The 21061-nt window shown below is 42.1% G+C and overlaps 1 protein-coding gene and 1 long non-coding RNA gene across 3 annotated transcripts in view; both read right to left on the bottom strand.

Annotated features, from left to right (window-relative positions):
• The window catches only part of LOC147343664 (uncharacterized), a 48085-nt gene extending 37484 nt beyond the window's left edge, over positions 1-10601 (bottom strand). The window contains exons 1-2 of one of the 2 annotated variants that reach the window (XR_015155973.1): positions 10406-10601; positions 1592-1661 (exon numbers count right to left, since the gene is read on the bottom strand). This is a non-coding gene — a long non-coding RNA (uncharacterized LOC147343664). The remainder of the gene's footprint in view (positions 1-1591; positions 1662-10405) is intronic. The other variant, XR_015155972.1, reaches the window with a different exon arrangement.
• On the bottom strand, positions 1836-3921 carry CLDN23 (claudin 23). The gene has a single exon (XM_086379701.1). It carries the CDS (start codon positions 3513-3515, stop codon positions 2634-2636), a length of 882 nt encoding a protein of 293 aa, XP_086235827.1. The 5' UTR covers positions 3516-3921; the 3' UTR covers positions 1836-2633.
• Positions 10602-21061: the final 10460 nt, after the last annotated feature.

Here is a 21061-nt window from a genome sequence, read left to right as displayed (position 1 = left end):
TGCAAGGGAATCAAACCAGTAAATCCTAAAGGAAATCAACCCTGAACATTCACTGGAAGGACTGACGCTGAAACTGAAGCTCCAATACTTTGGCCACCTGATGTGAAGAGCCAACTTATTGGAAAAGACCCTGAGGCTGGGAAAGACTGAGGGTAGGAGAAGAAGGGGACAACAGAAGATGAGATGGTTGGATGGGATCAATGACTCAATGGACATGAGTTTGAACAAACTCCAGGAGACAGTGAAGGATGGGGAAGCCTGGCAGGCTGCAGTCCAAGGGGTCTCAAAGAGTTGGACAGGACTAAGTGACTGAAAACAACACAACAATGTAAAGCAACTATACTTAAAGAAAAGAGTCTAAGAAAAAAGTGAGTCGTAATGGTGTGTCAGAGGTGTGAAGGGCTTGAGGCCAGGAGGCAGTACTATTTCACGTTAGAGTCTCACTGTGGTGTAGCTCCTTGGTTAGGTGGATATTAGGTTTAGGGAAAGGACTTGTCCATGATAGCAAGTCCTGAGGCTCCAGCCTCCTCCAGCATCTTGACTCTCAAGTCTATTGTCATTTTTTACTGCTCTAACACAGCATGATTCTCAGGTCAAACCCAAATCCTGCCCCAATGCAGAGAGGCTCTTTCCATGCTGTCTTAAATATGTTTTTTAATAGTAAAAAGAAGTTTGGTTTTCTTAAAGACAGTTTTCGTTTTATTCCTGTGGATGAAGCAAAAATGGAGTTCTAATTCAGCAGCAAACCTTAATCACAAAGAAGAAGTGTTTTGGATATAAGCCAGAAGAGAGTGACCAGCAGGGAACAGTAATATCACACTAAGTACTAGTACTGATTGTTTTTACCAAGGCTACTCTAGAAACACTGGAATTATGATGTAGGCAAGAGTCAGCTTCGGTACTTGCCAGAAACTCAATATCTTTATGTTGTCTGCCTGGTCCTGACTTCTCAGGTGCTCAACCTTTTGAGGTGTCAGCTGAAAAAAGTAGGATTGCCATTTTCCAGTCTGGCTTGATTCCCTAAATCAAGTCCCCAAACTCATCTAGGCAATAGTTCTCAAAGATCTGATTACGTGCTGCCAGTTGGGATTGAAATTTGAGTGAGGCACAGTCCCAAGGAAAGCCATGCAGCCCCAAGAGGGGGCCTGTGAAATGGCAGCATTGGCATCTCCTGGGAGCTAGTTAGGAAATCAGTTTCAGGACTCACTCCAGACCTACTGAATCAGAATTTGCATTTGAAAAAGATTCCCCAGTGATATACCAGCACACTCAAGCTTGGTTGCAAAAAGAAACAGGTGACTCCAGTACAAAATGGCAAAGAAAATGAATCTGCATTATCCCTTCCACTTCTAATACTCTGCATGTGCTGCTGAGTTAGTTCTATTATAGCTGTGTTGTCAGTGTCTACTGAGGTGAATGCTCCTACCTCTGAATTGGCTACCATTCAGTTCAGTTCAAGACAGCCCTTCAATCAACCACTTGGAATTGGAGCCGGCCCTGCTGGAGATTTAGTCCCGCTCATTGTACACATAGCTGCCTACCTGTGATTTTAGGCCGTACTGTTACAAGAGGAAAAGATTTCTAGTCTCACCTCATGTGGAAACTGGTGCTTCTAGTTTTTTCAACAATAGACTTGGCTTTGCACAGAAAACAGCATGAACCTGAAAATAAAGCAGTCAAAGATTGAAGCGGCCCATTGGCTAGTTTTAGTAATCTTAGCTAAGAGGTGCAAAGATGTGAGTGCTAGATTTCAGCCTGTGTAGGCAGCCAGGAAACTGTTAGTAATGAAAGCTTAACCTTCCAAAGGTTGTGCAGGAGACAAATGCTTCTGTGAGTATAGTGAAACTCTTGCTCTCAAATTTTATTTATAAATAAGAGATATATACACATGTACATTAGCCTAATGAGATTAACAGGTTCCATTTTGTTCCAAATATTTAATATATAGCTCTTTATGGCCAGTGTGAGGTAGCCAAGAAATAGAACAACACAGCATTAGTCCCTTCATTCTCTTTCTGGCGTCTAGAAGAGAAACTCTGGAGTGAGTGATAAAAGGATAAATCCTCTTTATACCTGAGGAAATGTAAATATGAGTTAATCAGGTTACTTCGTTCCATTAGAGTCACTAAAGCTGCTGGTATTTGCATGGCTCTATGTTTATTCTAAGAGCCTCCTTCAAATATAACCAGAAACATACTAGTCTCCTGAGAGTTTGCATGAAAATGAATTATACAGTGGGGGGAAATTAATAATAATTATACTGATCCAAGGTTCATAGGCATTTCAGAATATTGTTGTTTCAAGCCTCCATTTGCTTATTTTGACATTATTATCAACGGGATGCAAAGTCACTCTTTCTATGTCTCCAGCTAAAAGTACGAAATGCCTGTCGCTCCAGAAGAGGGCCTTGATTCCTCTGGGGAGGAACACTAAACTCTTTAAAAAGAAAATCAAACCCAACCTGAACCAAGAGTCCAAGGAATCTAGTTTGGCCACAGGAAAGGAAGATGGCCCTCCAAACCAGTTACAGGAATGTGTCCCAGGGTCCGACTCAGAGCCAGGTGTTTTCAGCGGAAAGGGAAGGTTGGATCCTGGTGAGACAGGGCTGAGCCAGTACATGCTTGGGGTGCCGCCTACACGTCCGAGTCGCAGGGCAGCGTGCTGCCGCAGGGCCGAGTGCTGCGGGAAGACGAGCCGGGTTCGGAGTTTGTAGCGTTCTCCCCTTCGAGCACGTCCACCGGGTTGCTGTAGGCTTTGGGTGGGGGCCGGGGCATCGGGAAGCCGGCCTTGCGCTGGCTGGTGGCGCCCAGCTGATCAGGCCGCGGCCGGTGCTGGCCATCACTATAGTACTTGATGGCCGGCGTGAGTGCGGGCTCTGGCCCGTCGATGTACACTGTGCTAATGCTGCTGCGGCGCGCGCTGCTGGAAGGCGCCTTGCGGCAGCTGTCACAGCGCTCAGCGCACCAGGGCGCGAAGCTGAGCGCCAGCGAGAAGCCGCCCAGCAGCAGCAGGCAGCTGCCCAGGTAGCCCAGCACCAGGCTGTAGCCGACCTGCACCGTGACCGGGCTGGGCTGGGCCGGCAGGACGCTGCGATCTGCCAAGAAGTGGTTGTACCAGGAGACTGGGATGAGGCTCAAGAGGCCCGCGGTGAAGAGCACAACGCCGGAGAGGCCGGCCAGCACGAAGTGGGGCTCGTCCCTCCAGCAGCGCACGCCGAGCGTCGCCAGCAGCAGCCCCAGGCCCGTGACGGCCAGCGACGTGACCATCAGTCCCCGCGCCACGCGCACCGGCTCGGCGGCGAAGTAGCCGAGGTCGTCCGGCTGGCCGCACTGGCGCTCGCGACTGCTCTGCTCGCGGCACATGTCCCACAGGCCCTGGTACAGCACCAGGTCCAGCGGCTGGTCGAGGAAGCCCTTCACCAGCCTCCAGCCGGGCGTCAGCGTGCTGGTCAGGGTGAGTAACAGCCCACAGGGCGCGAGTACCATGCCCAGCGTCATCACCACCGGCGTCCGCATCCTGGGTGGCGCACCTGCCGCTGACTGGCAATCTCTAGCTCTCGCGCCCCCAGAGAGCGCTCCGGGCTCCAACTCCCTGAAGTCCGCACGCTCGCCACCGCAGCCACGCCCGCGCTCCTGCACTCGGTTCTCCTCCGGCCGCTCTTTGTCTCCAGCGCAGGACTGTCCGCTCTCGGCCGCGCGTCCCTAGTTTGCTCCAAGCGTCCCAGCCGCTCCGCCCTGCCTCTAGCCCGGCCGCCTGATCGAAACCAGTTCGAGGGCGAGTCTGATCGAAACTGCAGTCGGAGGTGGGGACGCTGCAGCAGCCGCGGCCCAACCCGTTCGGGTGGGAGGGGCGGGAGGGCCGGGAGTGGCGAGCCGGAAACTGCAAGGGCCCCTCTGGGCCGAACCGAGCAAAGGTCGCCCCGCCCCTGCCCCTCCGCTGGGCCCGCCGGCCGTGGGCGGGGAAGGAAAGGGGCGGTACCACCCGGACAGCCCGGCGCACCTGGCCGGCGCTGAGCAGGTTCCTGCTTCTCAGCGGCTAAAGCTTTTCTCCGGTCCCTGACGGTCGACCGTGCACCTGTAGCCTGTCTTCCCTCCACTCCCCACAAGAGAGATCCCCCGAAGTTTTGCGCTGTTAGCTTGCAGCTACTCGTGGCCAAATGGATGGAACCTCCCGGGGTGCGCTGGGCAGGTGTGCACCGAGGGTCCACTTGGTCGAGTAGTGTGTCCCGGAGTGTTGCACTTGTGTATTTTGTTTCATTTGCTTAAAAAACATGTCATACTCCGGATTAACCTTGATACAAAAGAATCAAAGCGAGTGTTTCTGGGATGAAGAGTTACATCATACTGGTTTCCACAATAAGTTAAATAAAATCTTTGACATTCATTTTATATTTGTGTGAGAATCAGGATTTTACATTTTCCTAAAAATTATCCTTTAACAATGTTTTCCTCATTTTCTGTATTTCTTACAATGGAAGTGTGTTAACCTTTACAACTGTTTAAAATGATTTCTAAAAGAGCAAAGTTAAGCATTAGTTTGAAGTAATTTTGAACATTCTAGGAATGGACAATACCAAGGATGGGTCTTTTGTTTTTTTGAAAATTTTTAAATTCAAAAAATTGTGGTAAGATACACATAAACATGGAATTTACCGTCTTAACCATTTTAAGCATACAATTCATTGGAATTAAGTATACTTATGTTATTCTACCATTCCCATCAGCCATCTCCTGAATTTTTTCATTTCTCCAAACTGAAACTATTCATTTGTCAGTAACTCCCCAACCCAACCAATAAATTACCAACAACCAACTCTCCTACCCCTAGCCTGGGGCAACTGCCATTTTACTTTCTGTCTTGATGAGTTTGAATCCTCTAGATATTTCATGCAAGTGGAATCATACAGTATTTATGACTGGCTTATTTCTCTTAGCATGATGGTTTCCTGTTTCACCCATGTTCATAAGCATGTATCAGAATTCCTTTCCTTTTTAAGGCTGAATAATAGTCCATTGCAGGTATGGACCACATTTTGTTCATCCATTCAGCCTGTGATGCACACTTTGGTTGCTTCCACTGTTTGGCTCCTGCAAATGATCCTTCTATGCATAGGGTATAGCAATATCTCTTAGAATCCCTGCTTTCAGTTCTCCAGAAGTGGAATTGCTGGATCATACGGTAACTCTATTTTCAATTTTTTTGAAGAAATACTTTGCTGTTTTCCACAGTAGCTGCATCATTTTACATTCCCACCAACAATACACAAGGGTTAATTTCTCCAACTACCCCCCCACCTCCTCATACCACAACTCAGGAAGACTGGATTTCCCATTTTTTTTCTGGTGTGTTGTGCTCCCTTTTGTCTCTAGACCTGGGTATACGCTCTTTTCTTTTCCTAGAGTCCTACTTGCCAATTCCCAAATCCAGTGCATCTCTCAGATCTTTGCTTAAATGCCATTTTCTCCGGGGGAGCTTCTCTATCCCATGGATTAACTCTTCCTATTGGACTTCCATACACACCCTCTCTTCTATTGTAACAGTTGTCATAATTCTTTATTACTTGAATCATCTAGTTGTCCAGGACAAGGATAAATTCTTTGATGGCCTGGCCCGAAGCAGTCATTCCACAAACCCATTTTCTCTCTTTCCGCTCTGTGTCCTTTCACATAGTATCCACACAATTCTCTTACACATGGTTGCCTGGTCAAAATAAACTGTTAATGCATTTTAGTAAAGTTGTTTATTATTTGAAAGGCTTTTTCTCCAGCATAGAAAACAATGAGATTTAGGGTAATTCCAATATTTATGACAAAAAAAAAGTGTAGCCCTGTGTGGGTGACTTTCTATAGTAATAAAAGATGATTGCATTAAGCACAGCATCTGATTCTAGACCTGGGCTCTTTGTTCCCTGTGCCTCTGAGTTCATCGCAAAGCTGAGTGAAAAACAGCATGAAACACTGTGCAGCAAGGATGAATTATTTCTGAGATTAGTACCTGCTGTGTAAATGATCCTCAGGCCCTAGAATAGCTTTCTTTTCTGCAAAGGGGCCTATGATAAGACAGGAATCTGTTTACGGTGCCCTATGGACAGAGAAGCCTGGTGGACTATAGTCCATGGGGTCAAAAAAGAGTCAGACACAATTAGCAACTAAATAGCAACAACAAAGATTCCCAGGGGACCAATGTTGGTCCCCTGTTAGCCTACACGGGCTGGGTCTTGTTGCAAATTTGGGAAGCAAAGATCAGTATGCCATTATGAGGTATCCTCAGAGTTCCTTTATCAGGTCTTTATATTTCACTCTGTCCACATATTAAGACCCTGTTAATATGTTAGTCTTCCAATGGCAAATCCAGTTCAGTAGGTCATAGAATAAAAATTAAACTATGAAAAAAAAATTAAACTCTGATCATCCTCTAGTTTTAAATAGTGCCTGAAGTGAATGAAGACCACTCATGTGGCATTAGTTTTCCTTGATGACCTCTAGCCTGACAACTGGTTTCAAGCTTTGTGTGCAAAATATTGTAGACAATAGATAACCTTGGACATCCAATTTAAAGTAGCCCCCCAGCTAGCCCAGTATCATATCACCCTAGTTTATTTTCCATATAGAACTTACCACTACCAAATATTTTCTTATTAATTGCATATTGACCTATTTATATTCTTTCTCTACCATTGCATTGTTAAGTTACAAATAAGTGCTTGGTACCCTGCTGGCTATATCTCAGCAGCTGGAATGGTACCTAGCTCATAGGAGGTACTCAATAAATATTTTTAGTTAAATAGTGAAATAAATTTTGTAAAATCCTACCCAGAAAAAGGAAGATACAACACACATCATTTAAACAATCATAGTAAAATACACAGAACATGAAATGTATCTTCTTACTTATTTAAGTACAGTTCAGTAATGTTAAGGGCATTCCCATCACTGAATCTCCAGAAAACTTTTCATCTTGCAAGACTGAAATTGTCTGCTGCTGCTGCTGCTGCTAAGTTGCTTCAGTCGTGTCCGACTCTGTGCGACCCCATAGATGGCAGCCCACCAGGCTCCACTGTCCCTGGGATTCTCCAGGCAAGAACGCTGGAGTGGGTTGCCATGTCCTTCTCCAATGCATGAAAGTGAAGAGTGAAAGTGAAGTCGCTCAGTCGTGTCCGACTCTTAGCGACCCCATGGACTGCAGCCTACCAGGCTCCTCCATCCATGGAATTTTCCAGGCAAGAGTACTGGAGTGGGTCACCATTGCCTTCTCCGGTTCATAGTGCATAGGAGTCTAATTTATAGTGCACAAGAACGTGAATAATAAGACAACGGAAAAAGTCCAGCAAATGAAAAGTATATTCCCTCTATTTGAGAGAAATACCTCCTTGTCCCTGTGCGTCCCAAGGATTTGCAGCTCCTGTCCTCTCGCCAGGAGACGGTGTCGAGCTCCCTGCGTGGCGACGAAATTCTCTACCTATCAAACAACTCTCCTGTCCTCCCAGCCCCTGATAACCATCATTCTACTTTGTGTCTCTGACTTTGACTAATGTATCCAAGTTATAAAAGTGGAATTACACAATATTTATCCTTTAGTAACTGACATTTCTTTTAGCTCAATGTCCTTAACTTTCATCCACGTTGTAGCATGTATCAGAATTTTCTTCCTTTTTAAGGTTTAGTAATATTTACTGTATATATAGACCAAATTTTGCTTATTCACTTATTAATCAATGGACATGGGTTGTTTTCACCTTTTGTCTATTGTGAATAATGATGCTGATAGTAAATCAATGTATTTATTATCTATTTTATTCAGCATGTGGTATCATCTTCTTGCAGTGGAAGAATGGAGTCTTAACCACTGCAGCACCAGGGAAGTCCCTAAAATGTTTTCATTACATCAACTAAACCAACAAATTGTTGCAAAATTTCCACCAATGACATGAAGTATAATTGATGGTTAACCTTTTTTTTAAGACTGAAGTATAGTTGATTTACAATGCTGTGTTGGTTTCAGGTGTACAGCAAAGTGATTCAGAACCACTGAACTCCAGGGAAATCCCTAGTGAATAAATTTAAATTTATTCTATATCATTTCTGTGTGGTTATTCATCTAAAGCAAGCATCTACTTGCCATTCCTCTTTTACATATAAGAAGGTATCACAGGATATTATGACACTTATAAAGGAAAAAAAAATCTGCTTAAGTTTTATCTTCTAGAGGCTTCTAATCCTTCTTGGTCTAGCATGAAGGTTGCCTCCTTTACAAAGTTGTGGATGTGTGGTGGGGGTAGGGCTGGTCCCAGGAATCAGCAGCTGTGCTTACGTAGCCTGCTTCCCTTCAACTCTGTCCATTTCTGTCTACTGTAGGGCAAAAAGATTTACCACACCATGGACTAGGTTCACTTAAATCAATATTTCATATTATGAAAACTTGATTACTTTGTCATGGTACATAGACAAACATCTGAAAATTTTAGACATATTACAATGAAGATGATAATCAAAATTCATCTTTACATTATTCTCAGAATGTTTTTTCCCCTTAATGGTTAAAGCAGATGTACAATGTATGTTTAACAGACCATAAACAGGCTGTTTTGGTTATGCTGAAGTTCAAATTAAGTCATGTATAAACCAGAATGACTTCCCCATACCTCAACATGTGAAAATTTCTTCCACCACTTTCCCCTCTAAACTGCAAATCTCTCCATAGAAAGCATTGGTAATCAGTACATTTTTTTTTTTAGCATTGCCAGAGTGGCTCAGTTGCCTGCTTGGGGTCCATTCAGGTCCCTTGGTGCTAGGCGTATCTTTCGTTTATACCCTGGCCTAGTTATCCACACTGGGGGAAAACTAATCAGACATGACAAACAAGTACAGAGGTATTCTGATGGAGAAATTTTATAGCTTATACTTTTGATCACTTATACCCAATTGTCACACAAGAATGGTACATGTGCTTTTAGCAGTAAACTTATAAGCCAGCAGTAATATACATAATGAGTAGTTATACCCTGTGACAACTTCCCTAGACAATTTTTTTCATCCTAAACATTGGGGTCAAAAATATGGTTTGAAGCAAAACAATCACTTTCCACTAGAATTCTTTAAATTTCTTAACCATTAGAATTCTTTTATGCTTTCCATATAATTTATCATATCAAATAATCCTAGTTTCCTTAATGATTCTTTTGAGATGCCTAGGGGCCCTTTGGAATACTCAAAGTTAGAGAAAGAAACTTACAATCTTACAAGATCAGCTAAGTATTCCCCATCCAGAAACAAGCAGCTCTAGGACAAAATTATCATCATTTTTCCTCACAAAAATATCTCCATTCTTTGTATCTTCTCTCACCAACAACACATATCCTACTTGCTTTACACACTGAAATGCTTTCCTTATCATTTTTAGTAGCTTTAATTACATATGACAATTTTTAACATTTAAAAGCCTTAACAAAACCAAGAAACAAGTAATTAAACTGTTTTACCAGCATTTACTGATTGGCAAACTTAGAACATATCCCATAACCTCTAAAAACTTGAATTTTTTTCTCATAGCATAATTTCTCTTTAATGTGAAACAAGATGTGTGTTTAAGAATCCCAAACATCTTTTGAAATTCTACTATTTAACTCAAACCTAAAGTCCCAGGCAAAGTGGGATTGTCTGTATTTCAAGGACATGGTAAGAGTTAACGTCAAGCTTTCTCCTAGGCTTATTTTTGCTCTTACGGTCAGAATCCTGAAAACAGTATTTTATCAAGCTAGCTTTCTCTAACTGCATATACAAAAAGAACCAGTGTTGGAATTGCAAGAGTTTCATCTTAAACAATCTTCTCTGGAGTTTCAAGAATACTGTTGCCATACATTGTTTACAAAATCTTTCTATTTCTTTATTTTTTTTGTCTTTAATTGTAATTTTTAATTGTAATTGTAATTTTGTAATGTTTACAAAATCTTTCTATTTCTTTAATTTTTTGTCTTTAATTGTGATTTCATAGCTAAAGCTTTCTAATAAATTGAACCTGAACTTCCCATTTTACAAAAGACAACAAAGATACCGATTACGCAAATGGAATACATGTATACACACCAGTAGATGGAACCATCACAAATGTGCCAAGAGAATAACCAATACTGAGTCCCAAACAGACACCTCCTCCACAAAAACGGCCCTCCACATCAGACATATATCAGAACCAACTGGCCAAAATGACCAGTAATAACACTTTGTGCTCACAAACAATCATCAACAATAGACACCCATCAGAACCAATTGGCAAAATGCTCAAATGACATTCAGTGCTCACAAACAGTTCTCAATGGTAGACACTCATCAGAACCAACTGCAAAACGCTCAAAAAGCACCTTATGCTCAAAAGAGAAGTTTGCCGAAGTGCACACATATGGACTTACTTGGGTGTGGGGCTTGTCAGCTTGTCCAGGCGCATGTTTCCATTCCACCAAGGAAATGTGTATGTTTGCAGCCGGTGCCGAGCAGAGGAGACTGCTCTGGATCCTTGAAACAAATGGTATCCCCCAAAGTCCTTTCTTGGGGCCAGTGGGCCTTGAGCAGTGAGTTCCTTGCAGCCATCCTGGCCATCATGACCGCGTTCTGATAGGGGAAAATGCTGGGAGCCCAATATCGCGAGAGCACAGCCTCACGTTGGCGCCAAAGTCTATTAGCTAAAGTGGGTCCTGCTGCTCTCCACTTAAAAGCCAATAGAGCCAAGATTGATGGAAAGGAAAGTTTGCTTTCTTTTTCAGGCCAGCAACCTGGTTGGAAGGGCAAACTCCTGTCCGAAGGCAGACTTCCCTTACCACACCCTGCCACCCACAGTCAGTCGAAAAGAGATTTTATAGACAGAGAAGAGAGGCTACATGCAGAAACAGCAGAGACATCTTGAAATTGGCCACGTGGTCATCTGAGCAGTTTCATTTTGATTGTTTTAAGTACAGTTAATCTTTAGTTTCAGGGTCGGTTTATTCCCATTTCTCTGAGGCCATTCCCATTTCTCTGAATTACAGCAGCTTATGACATGGCTGCAGTCTGGTTATGAGATTAACTTCTTCAGCCTGGTAGGGGTTTCAATATCTACAAAACACCACAAAAGACATGGCTTAGGATATGATCTATAGCCCCTGAAAAGAAACTAAACGTTCTTGCACTTACTTAATGACTAAACTATTATTATTTGGTCTCATTTGACTGTTTTCCTCTATTTCTGCATTTTCTCATTTCTCCGATTAAATGTATTATTTGGCTAAAGATTTCTACAGGCAAAAGGCAGGTTGAAGACATGAGGCGAGGGATCATAGGGTCCTTCTCTGTTTCATTAGGACAATTCTTTCTGTTTTTGTGGCAGAAAAGAAGTTAATATTTCATATCTCTCTGGCAAATCAATAAGAACACAATATTGCAATGAAAAATGGGCAAAGAAAATGCACAATCACAGAAGAGAATAAATATCTAATAAACACATTCAGAGTGATCAACTAAATGACCCTTTTATTCACATAAATGCAAAATAAAATGTGCATGAACCATTTTTTCTCCTTTTAAATTGGACACGTTCCCACATGCCACAGGTAGAAAGATCCCACATACTGAAACTTTAAAAAAAAAAAAAAAGAACCGCAACTAAAACCCCAAGCAGCCAAATAAAAACATTAAATAAATAAACAAAATTGACAAGTTAAGGGGAAAAAATGCTATACTTTTGGCTAGATTTGGAAAAGTCACTAGAGGAAATAGAGTATTATATTTCACAAATAACACTGCAGTTTGTTTTGAAAGCCTTAATTATGTGCCTTCTCTTTGATTTTTCAATTAGCCTTTCAGGTATTTTTCTCCAAGGAAATAAACAGCATGTAGAACTGTTTAGCAATAAGGATATTCACTGTAGTGTCCCTTATAATAAGCAGATTACAAAATAGTACTGTAGCATGAAACCAATTAGGTTAAAAAGAAAGTTTATGCATAGAAAAATACTAGAAGAAGATATACCAAAATGTTAGCTGTATTTGGAGTGATAGATTTCAGAACCAATCTTTATTTTCTTTGAACTTTTATACATTTTCAAAATTTCCTTATTCTAGGTTTTTAAAAGCATTTATTTATTTTAATTTGAAGAGAATTACTTTATAATATTGTGATGGTTTTTGTGATACATCTGTATCAATCAGCCATGGGTATACATGTTTTCCCTCCATCGTGAACCCTCCTACCACTAGGCTTTTTTAAATTGGAAAAAGATGACTTTTAAAAATTCATGGCCAACTATGTTTCACAATTTCTCTAACTTTGAAGTCCAGTCCCACACTCTTATGACACAAATTTTTCTTCCATAATTGTGAGTGCACAGTCTTTTATGGCTATAATTAGGTCATATGTGAAAAGTGGGAGAGAGCGGAGTTCTGTCACATCGTCATCCACAGAAATGTACACACAATTAACAATATGAACAAACACCAGAAAGAAAATTGGGTGGTGTTTTCCCAAGTATTTTTCATGTTTACACATGATATAGAAACCCTCTTTGAAGTGAAGTGAAAGTCGCTCAGTTGTGTCTGACTCTTTGTGGCCCCACAGACTGTAGCCTTCCCAGGCTCCTCTGTCCATGGAATTCTCCAGGCAAAAATACCGGAGTGGGTAGCCGTTTCCTCCTCCAGAAGATCTTCCCATCCCAGGGATCGAAACCAGGTCTCCCGCGTTGCGGACAGATTCTTTACTGTCTGAGCCACCAGGGAAGTCCAGAGATATTCTTTACTCAGCAACAAACAGCAAGGGCAAGATTCAGTATATAAATCAGTCATGAGCTTCAAAATTCACATTTGGCATTGACTTTGAACTTCAAGATTACATTAATATTTGGGAAATATGTTGTGGACTGGTAAGCAGAGAAGCCATACGTCCAATTTTCTCATTTTTTCATTATTTCTTTTTTTGGAAGGTCATTTTTATTAATGTTGTTCATAATAATGGTGAGTACAGTATATTTAAAAGAATAAGAAATATATTTTCCCCTTTTCTTCCTGGAACCCTGAATAGACTTTCCTGTGGTTGCTAAGCAGATACAACAACCCTATGAATTACCCAATGTTATGTTTATAATGTCATGCTATGTGAATTCTAAACACATGTGAGGAATGCACTGAATCTAATAGCACAGGTGAAGACCATATACTGCTAGCCCATAAACTTAAGTTAGAAAGTTTAAAGGGGAAATTTTAGCTCAAAGATACCAGATAGAATTATAGTGGCTGTATGGGGAACATACATCCCATAAGATTTAATTATATTTGGATGAAGTAAAAGTGAGTAAATTTAACAAGCAGTTGTTTTGACTGAAAGATCTTCCAGACTTGGGAATGAAAAAAGGGGCATAAAAGATGTCTCCCTCCTGATTGGAGGACAAAATAACCCCTTTGCCTGGACATTTGCAGAACATGTTTGTTCTCCGACAGGTAGAAAACTGTAGAATTGCTCTGGAGAATTCTTTGTCCTGTTTCATTCCTGTGCACAGCTATGTTTCACATCAGCAGACAGAAATGGGGTGAATTTTACTGAAATAACTAAAATATGAGAGACAAAGGAGTTACATACATCACTAACATCTAGAAGACCATCAAAACATGCAGAAGTGTATTTTACTCACTTTATGGTTGGCGTGAGATTTGTTAAAAGTAGCTAGAAAGCAAATGTTTAAAAAATAGAGACCTTTCTAAGCATAAGCTTTTGAGAATGATCACTTTCTCCTCAGTTCAGCATTCCTTTCCATCTCAATCTTGTAGAAGCACTTCAGAACAGAACCTGTTAAACTCGCAAAACTTGTCAGTGTGAAGCTTGATGCCATCAGTCAGGCATTTTATCAGTCTTTCACTTCACCTGAATCAATAACCATAATGTTTACGACCAGACAGGCATACTTCGTTTCCCGACCCAGTGACGGGTAAGAAAGACCTGGACAAAGCCTAGCAATGGAGAAATGGGCAAACCCATCATGGTATGTGCAAATCAGCTACCCTTGGGGCTGGAAGGAGAGAGCATAGACTCTTATTCCCCTAATGTACATTCAGAGGTGCAGAGAGGAGAGGTGACTTCAGAATGATGGAGTGAAGGCCACTGGCACCAGCTTTGACACAGAGCAGACTTTCTGTGTCAACTGGTTCTGCCATGCATTGCTTATTGCTGGGCCAAGTTGAGCTCTCAGAAGCTGACCTTTTCTCTTCAAGTCAAAATGGAGCAGTTAGTTTCTACTCAACAGGATTGGTATAAGGATGAGTGAAATAATCTTTATAAAATAGGCGCTTAAAATGGCATTTTATTAACAGTGACAACACAATTAATATGTATTTGAATGATATCAGCTTAAACCTCATTATACTCTTTACCTAGTATTTCTAAAATTTATAATAAAAATGGGAATCTAGAAGTCTCAAGAGCATAGTGGAGAGTAGTGTGTTCATATGGATGATGTGGTAGTGACTTGAAATAAAAGGCAATATTTTGGTCCGTCTAGTTTTCTGTGGCTACAGGATATAAGAAAGAGGCAAATGACCTATGAGGCAACCTATGAGGTGATGGTATTAGAACAAGTGTGCCCAGTCTGCAAACCAGTAAGTGTGTGTACCATTTACAGTAACCTGAACCCGAGGCTAGTCAAGGCTATGGTTTTTCCAGTGGTCATGTATGGATGCGAGAGTTGGACTGTGTAGAAAGCTGAGAGTCGAAGAATTGATGCTTTTGAACTGTGGTGTTGGAGAAGACTCCTGAGAGTCCCTTGGACTGCAAGGAGATCCAACCAGTCCATCCTAAAGGAGATCAGTCCTGGGTGTTCTTTGGAAGGAATGATGCTAAAGCTGAAACTCCAGTACTTTGGCCTCCTCATGCGAAGAGTTGACTTATTGGAAAAGACCCTGATGCTGGGAGGGAATGGGGGCAGGAGGAAAAGGGGATGACAGAGGATGAGATGGCTGGATGGCATCACCGACTCAATGGACGTGAGTTTGAGTGAACTCCGGGAGTTGGTGATGGACAGGGAGACCTGGCGTGCTGCGATTCATGGGGTCGCAAAGAGTCGGACACGACTGAGCGACTGAACTGAGCCCTAGGCTAGTGTTCCTTTTGCCTTTAGACCAAGGTATTCATTCTGTAAGTATTCCCTGGTGGCTCAGCAGTAAACAAGCTGCCTGGCAATGCAGGAGACTCGGGCTCAGTCCCTGGGTAGGGAAGATTCCCTGGAGAAGGAAATGGCAACACACTCCAGTATTCTTGCCTGGAGAATCCCATGGACAGAGGAGCCTGGTAGGCTAAAGTCCATGGAGTCAAAAAAAGTTGAACACTATTTAGCGACTAAACAACAACAATTCATTCTGTAAATCAAATTGAAGTGCTGAAAACCTATACACTTTTAAAATTGAGTTTGTTTTCCAAAGGAGTTTTATAAAAATCTTTGAAGTTGATTCGACCAATTTCTTTATGGCTCTGCCATGTGGCTTGTGGGATCTTAGTTCCCCAACCAGGGACTGAACCCTGGGACACCACAGCGAAAGGACCAAGTCCTAGCTGCTGGATGGCCAAGAAATTTCCAATTCTGGTCAATACAGAATTGGCCAATACAGAATAGTCTAAAGCTAATTGAAACTATTTTTTCACAGTCATTGAAAATGTAATGGGGCATTTCTGAAAGTAGAATGTTCAAATATAATCAGACAATGTGAATGCAAAATTCCAAATTGGAACAACACAATTCAAATATAAATTCCAAATTGGAATAGTACTTTGTTAAGGGGATGCAAAATACAACCAGTATGATGAAGATGACAGAATTGAAAGAAAGTGAACACACTGGAGTTGGAATCTCTAAGAAATGTAGAAGGATGGTCAGTCAATAGACACCCTCTTCTATTATCAGATCCCAGCCACATGGTACATGTGGTTTTGCTTCGAATATGTTTTAAATTTCGTGGACAATTGATTTCATTAGAGTACAATTCATGAACAGTTCTGGTCATGATGTTACTGGGCTGCTAGCCAAGTTATTTGGTCGCTCAGCTCTAAATAACAGATTCAGTTAATTGAAAGATGCACGCTTCTATCTTTTGCCTTGGGGACATCTGCTGGTCCCGTGGGGAGGAGGCTGGCTTTGGAGGATTAGTCAGCTGGAAGACTCCCTGGAGAAGTAATGACCTAATTCAGAAGCGCTGAATTGTTAGTCGCATCACTTGTGAAAAGTTACTTATTGTAGGGGCAATAAAACCTACCTCATAGAGGCGAGAGTGCTTGTCCATAAAAGGCTGGGCAAGGAGGAAGTTTCTTGAGAGAAACCTATAAGGTAGATACTATTTTGAACTGCATGATGAGGCAAATGAAGAGAGAGGGCATTGGTAAGAAATGACATACTGGTGACAGGTTTAGCTAGTTCAAAATCTATTTGCAAGAGATGAGATTATTTTGATTAAAGTGAATTATGACCAATCCTCACTACACAGCGTGATCTCTCAAAGACTGAGAGTACTGAATCAGTTGGCCTTTGCTGCATTAAAAACGGTATCAAAATGTCATGGCTTGAAACAATGCTTTTTCATTATTTCTTTTGATTCTATGGCTTGGCTGGGAGATGCTTCTGTAGGTCTGGTCTGGGCTTAGTCACGTGGCTGGGGGCTGGGCTCTGCTAGAACAGCTAGGTCCCCTTGCATAGCTCATTCTCTCTCCTCAGAGTCATCCTCCAGGAGACTGCCTGGGGCTGTTTCACATGTGACTTCAGGGTTCTAGCAGCAACAGAGGGCAAGCCTAACTCACAGGCCCTGGGCACATCTCTGCTCACATTTGCTAAGTCACATGAACAAGCTCAGAGTAAGTGGGGAAGGGGTCTTCCGGGGTCTGCATAAAGGGTGATGAGAGCAAATCCAGGCCATTAATGCCACCATCTATCACAGATATGTTCAACCGTCTCTGAATAGGAAATGTTGACAACCAGAGAGTAGAATTCAGCTAGATCAGTGCTGTCTGATACAGATACATGTCATTAGGTATATATGTAAATGGGGCTTCCCTGGTAGCTCAGCTGGTAAAGAATCTGCCTGCAATGCAGGAGACCCCGAGTTCGATTCCTGGGTCTGGAAGATCTGCTGGGGAAGGGATAGGCTACCCATTCCAGTATTCTTAGGCTTCCCTGGTGGCTCAGACAGTAAAGAATCCATCTGCAATGAGGGAGACCTGGGTTTGATCCCTGGGTTGGGAAGATCCCCTGGAGGAGGGCATGACACCCCAGTCCAGTATTCTTTACTTGAAGACACCCCATGGACAGAGGAGCCTGGCGGGCAACAGTCGCTGGGGTTGCAAAGAGTCAGACATGACTGAGCGACTAAGCACGTACATGTAAATATATCCATACCAAGTGCTTCATGGCTTCCTGTGGCTGGTTACTGTTGCATTGCTGAGCACAGATTTAGATGTTGACACATGGGGCAAGCAGGAGAAGGGGGATTGTAAGACTGGGACTGATGGACAGTCTGTATGCAGGGCAATCGTCTCCCTCCCAGCCATTTACACAACCTGGCAGTGAAGCGTGGGAGGTGGGGGAGCAAGTCTCTGTTTAAGAATGAAAGCCCACAATATAATCCATCATATCAATAACTCAGAAGAAAACAAATAACCACACTCAAAGATTCTTTTTAATAAAACTCAATATGAATTACTGATTAAATCAACAACAACAACAACAAGAACCCTAGTGAAATAAGAGAGAGAGAGAATTCTCTCAGTGGCAAAGAATATCTACATCAGTGTCCGGCATTGTAAGCGGTGAAATAGCAGGCACGTTCCTGGTAAGTTGAGGACTAGTTTACAACAATGACCTGGAAGGCTAACCAATGAAACTGGATAAGAACCTAAGTTGAAGAGTAGAAATATTGCAAGGAAGAAGCAAGATAGGGGGGAATAAAAGGTTCATTCATAACAGCAACAACATATTTAGTAAGATTTCTATGATGTGGAGGATTAAAAATGACTGCAAATTCTTTGCCACTTTGTCCATGAATAGGTAAAGTCTAAGTAATTTCCCTCCCACATTGGCTGGGCTTGCCATGGCCAATGAGACCACCATGCATAACTAAACAGAGGCTTATGTAATGGAAGTTGTCCAAGTAAGTAAGCTAGTTGGGCGGGTGGATGGAGGATGGAGGAAGCCTGTAGGCGAACCAAGGCATCCAGTGCACAGCTAGCATTGAGGCCCCCTGACAAGTGAGTTCATCTCGAACCTTCCTTCTCAGCCAGCTGGATGTAGTTGGAGGAGTGAGCCCAGATAAGACCACAGGAAAAGACACTCACCAAACTCTAGAGAAATAATAATGAACCACTGAGTCTTAGGGTAGTTTGTTAGGCAGAATATTTAACTGATAAAGAACACTGCCTTTGTATCCTACAGTTGTAATTATTTTAGAAACCATTGAATTGCATTTCCTTATAACAAAAGGATACTGGAAACTAGGATTAGAGAGTTTCAACGAGGAATGACACTGGCAGGCTTGGTCCAGAAATCTAGTTTCCATCCATTTATTAATTTTTCTATTTTTTCACCAGGCATTCATTGAGTGCTCATACTGAGCCTGGTGCTAGCAACAGAAAGATCAAACCAGATATGTTTAGAGGGCACGATAGAATTAAAATGAAGAGTCATGATTCAGAGATAGATACTGAAAGAAAGGAATGTGTGAAGTGCTATTTCTGGGGAACCCAGGGTCAGGGTGGGAGGGTCACAGAAGTGTCGTTTGCACTGGGCCATAAAGGATTAGTAAGATGTTGTGAGTCAGAGAAGGCTGGGAAAGGACAGTCCAGGCAGAGACAGAGGGACTAAGAGCCAAGAAACGTCTAAGTGAAGCCTGGTCTGGGAAATCGTGAGCACTCTGCAGCCTAGTTACAGGAGGGCTTGATTTGGTTTGCCCTTTGCCCATTGCGGACCTAGTTCTTCCAATCCATCTGTGATTGCCTTCCCCCAGGGACAGAGGAGCCTGTTGGGCTGCCGTCTGTGGCGTTGCACAGAGTTGGACACGACTGAAGCGACTTAGCAGCAGCAGCAGCAGCAGCAGAGAATCCTAATTGCAGCTAACTCTTCACCAACCTTTTTGCAAAAAGTTCCTGTAAAATTTAAAAAAGCATCTGTAAATTTAAAAGGTCTTGCAATATTTTGCTAGAGGGTTCAAAATTTATACTTCGCCTCCTCTCTGCTGTTCTGCTTTTAATGTGACATACGTTTCACTGCTGATTAATTTTATCCTAATAGATAGGTGAACATAATTCCCAGTGTGAGTTTTGAGGATAATCTGCACTCGTAAAATGAACTGATTTATTTCCTCCTGGGCAGAAGATGGAAGAGGAGAACCCCACTAATTCACAACTACTCTGCTTCACCGTGTCCCATTTTTGTCATCAAAACATGACCTTTAACTTCCATGCTGTGAATCTGAGTACCATTTACAGGAATTTGACCTAGTGTTCCTCATTGTCTACATTGTCCTCTTTGTAACTAGGGAAATGTGTTTTCTGGGGGCTTTAAAATTCCAGTCTATAGTCTAGTTAATCTTTTTATCCCTGTAGATAAATAGAAAAAATTGTATCAAACATTGTTTTTATTTTTACTAGCCCACATCCTCATTCAGAGGTTGTGCTGTTGACAATAATAAGGAAATCAGGTTCTTTCCCAAACACTTGACAAATTACTTGTTCCTGGTGAATATGGAAATAAATAGCTCTTATTTTAAGGCTGGATTATACTATTCCAGTGCTTAAAGTAAAATTGGATAGAATATCACATCAAACTACTTGTCAATAAAGAAAGACATATCATCTTGTCTCCTTATTTTGTGAGTTTAAAATATGTACACACTGTCAAACATGCTTCATTCTTCTCATTTCAATGACTTTTAAAATTCATTTAGTTTGCTTTCATGTTTTTCATTAAAAACAATATGTCCTCTTGTTTATTTTTTTGTAAATGTTCTTGAGTAGCGCAATCCATTCTCAGTGCCCGGCATTCTAGACACACACAGTTAGTCCGTCAGTACTGTGCTGGGTTCTTAGGAAGAAGAAAATGCAACTATCACAGGGTGTGACGAACCCTCTTCCTGGAACACAGGGAGCAGGGGACGACTTGCAGAGAGCAGGTGAAGGGATACAGATGAGCTGGTGCTCGAAAGATGAGACCTTCCCAGGCAGATAAAGCATGCAGGCTAGGGAAGCCGCAGCAGGAAAAGCACAGAGGAGTTAATTCTTTCTATGTGTAAGTGTGTGTGTTTGTGATCACATCATCACCAGCACTACGACACTGTTAAGGCAGTTCTGAATGAGATGGCATGCCTGCTGAGGTGTGTGGTCTTCATTCTTCAGGAAACAGAGGTATCAGCAGTTTTTAAAGCAAGGCAATGTCATGTTCTGGTCTGTTTTTGAGCCGTCACTCTGGAGTAGAATAGAGAACCGGGAGAAGTGGGGTGAGATAAGAGGCTATTTACTGTAATGCTTCAGGTGAAACATTTTAGATTTAGAGGCAATTATTTGGCACTTTTATCCCCATAGTGAAAAACCACTTTCTAAAAAGTGTTGTCATTCAGAGAGAGGAATTTCAAATTATAGGTAAAGTTAAAGATGTTAGTGAATTTTAGGAACTATTCTGCCTACTATAAAATTGAGATTATGTATCTTTATGGTATCTTCCATAAGGAATTGTGGTACTGGAGAAGACTCTTGAAAGTCCCTTGGACTGCAAAGAGATCAAATCAGTCAATTCTAAAGGAAATCAACCCTGAATTTCATTTGAAGGACTGATGCTGAAGCTCAAATACTTTGGCCACCTAATTCAAAGAGCCAAATCACTGGGAAAGGTCCTGATGATGGGAAAGATTGAAGGCAAAAGGAGAAGAGGGCGGCAGAGGATGAGATGATTAGATAGCATCACCGACAATGGACATGAATTTGACCCAACTCTGGGAGATAGTGGAGGACAGAAGAGCTTGGCGTGCTGCAGTCCATGGGGTCACAAAGAGTCAGACAGGACTTAGCGACAGAACACCACC

This window comes from Bos grunniens, chromosome 27, assembly GCF_055505025.1.
Source record: "Bos grunniens cultivar Pamir isolate PY7600 chromosome 27, Bosgru_T2T1.0, whole genome shotgun sequence".
NCBI classification, from domain to species: domain Eukaryota; kingdom Metazoa; phylum Chordata; class Mammalia; order Artiodactyla; family Bovidae; genus Bos; species Bos grunniens.
Note: the sequence above shows the minus strand (reverse complement) of the source record. Positions and strands in the feature narration are given on the sequence as shown.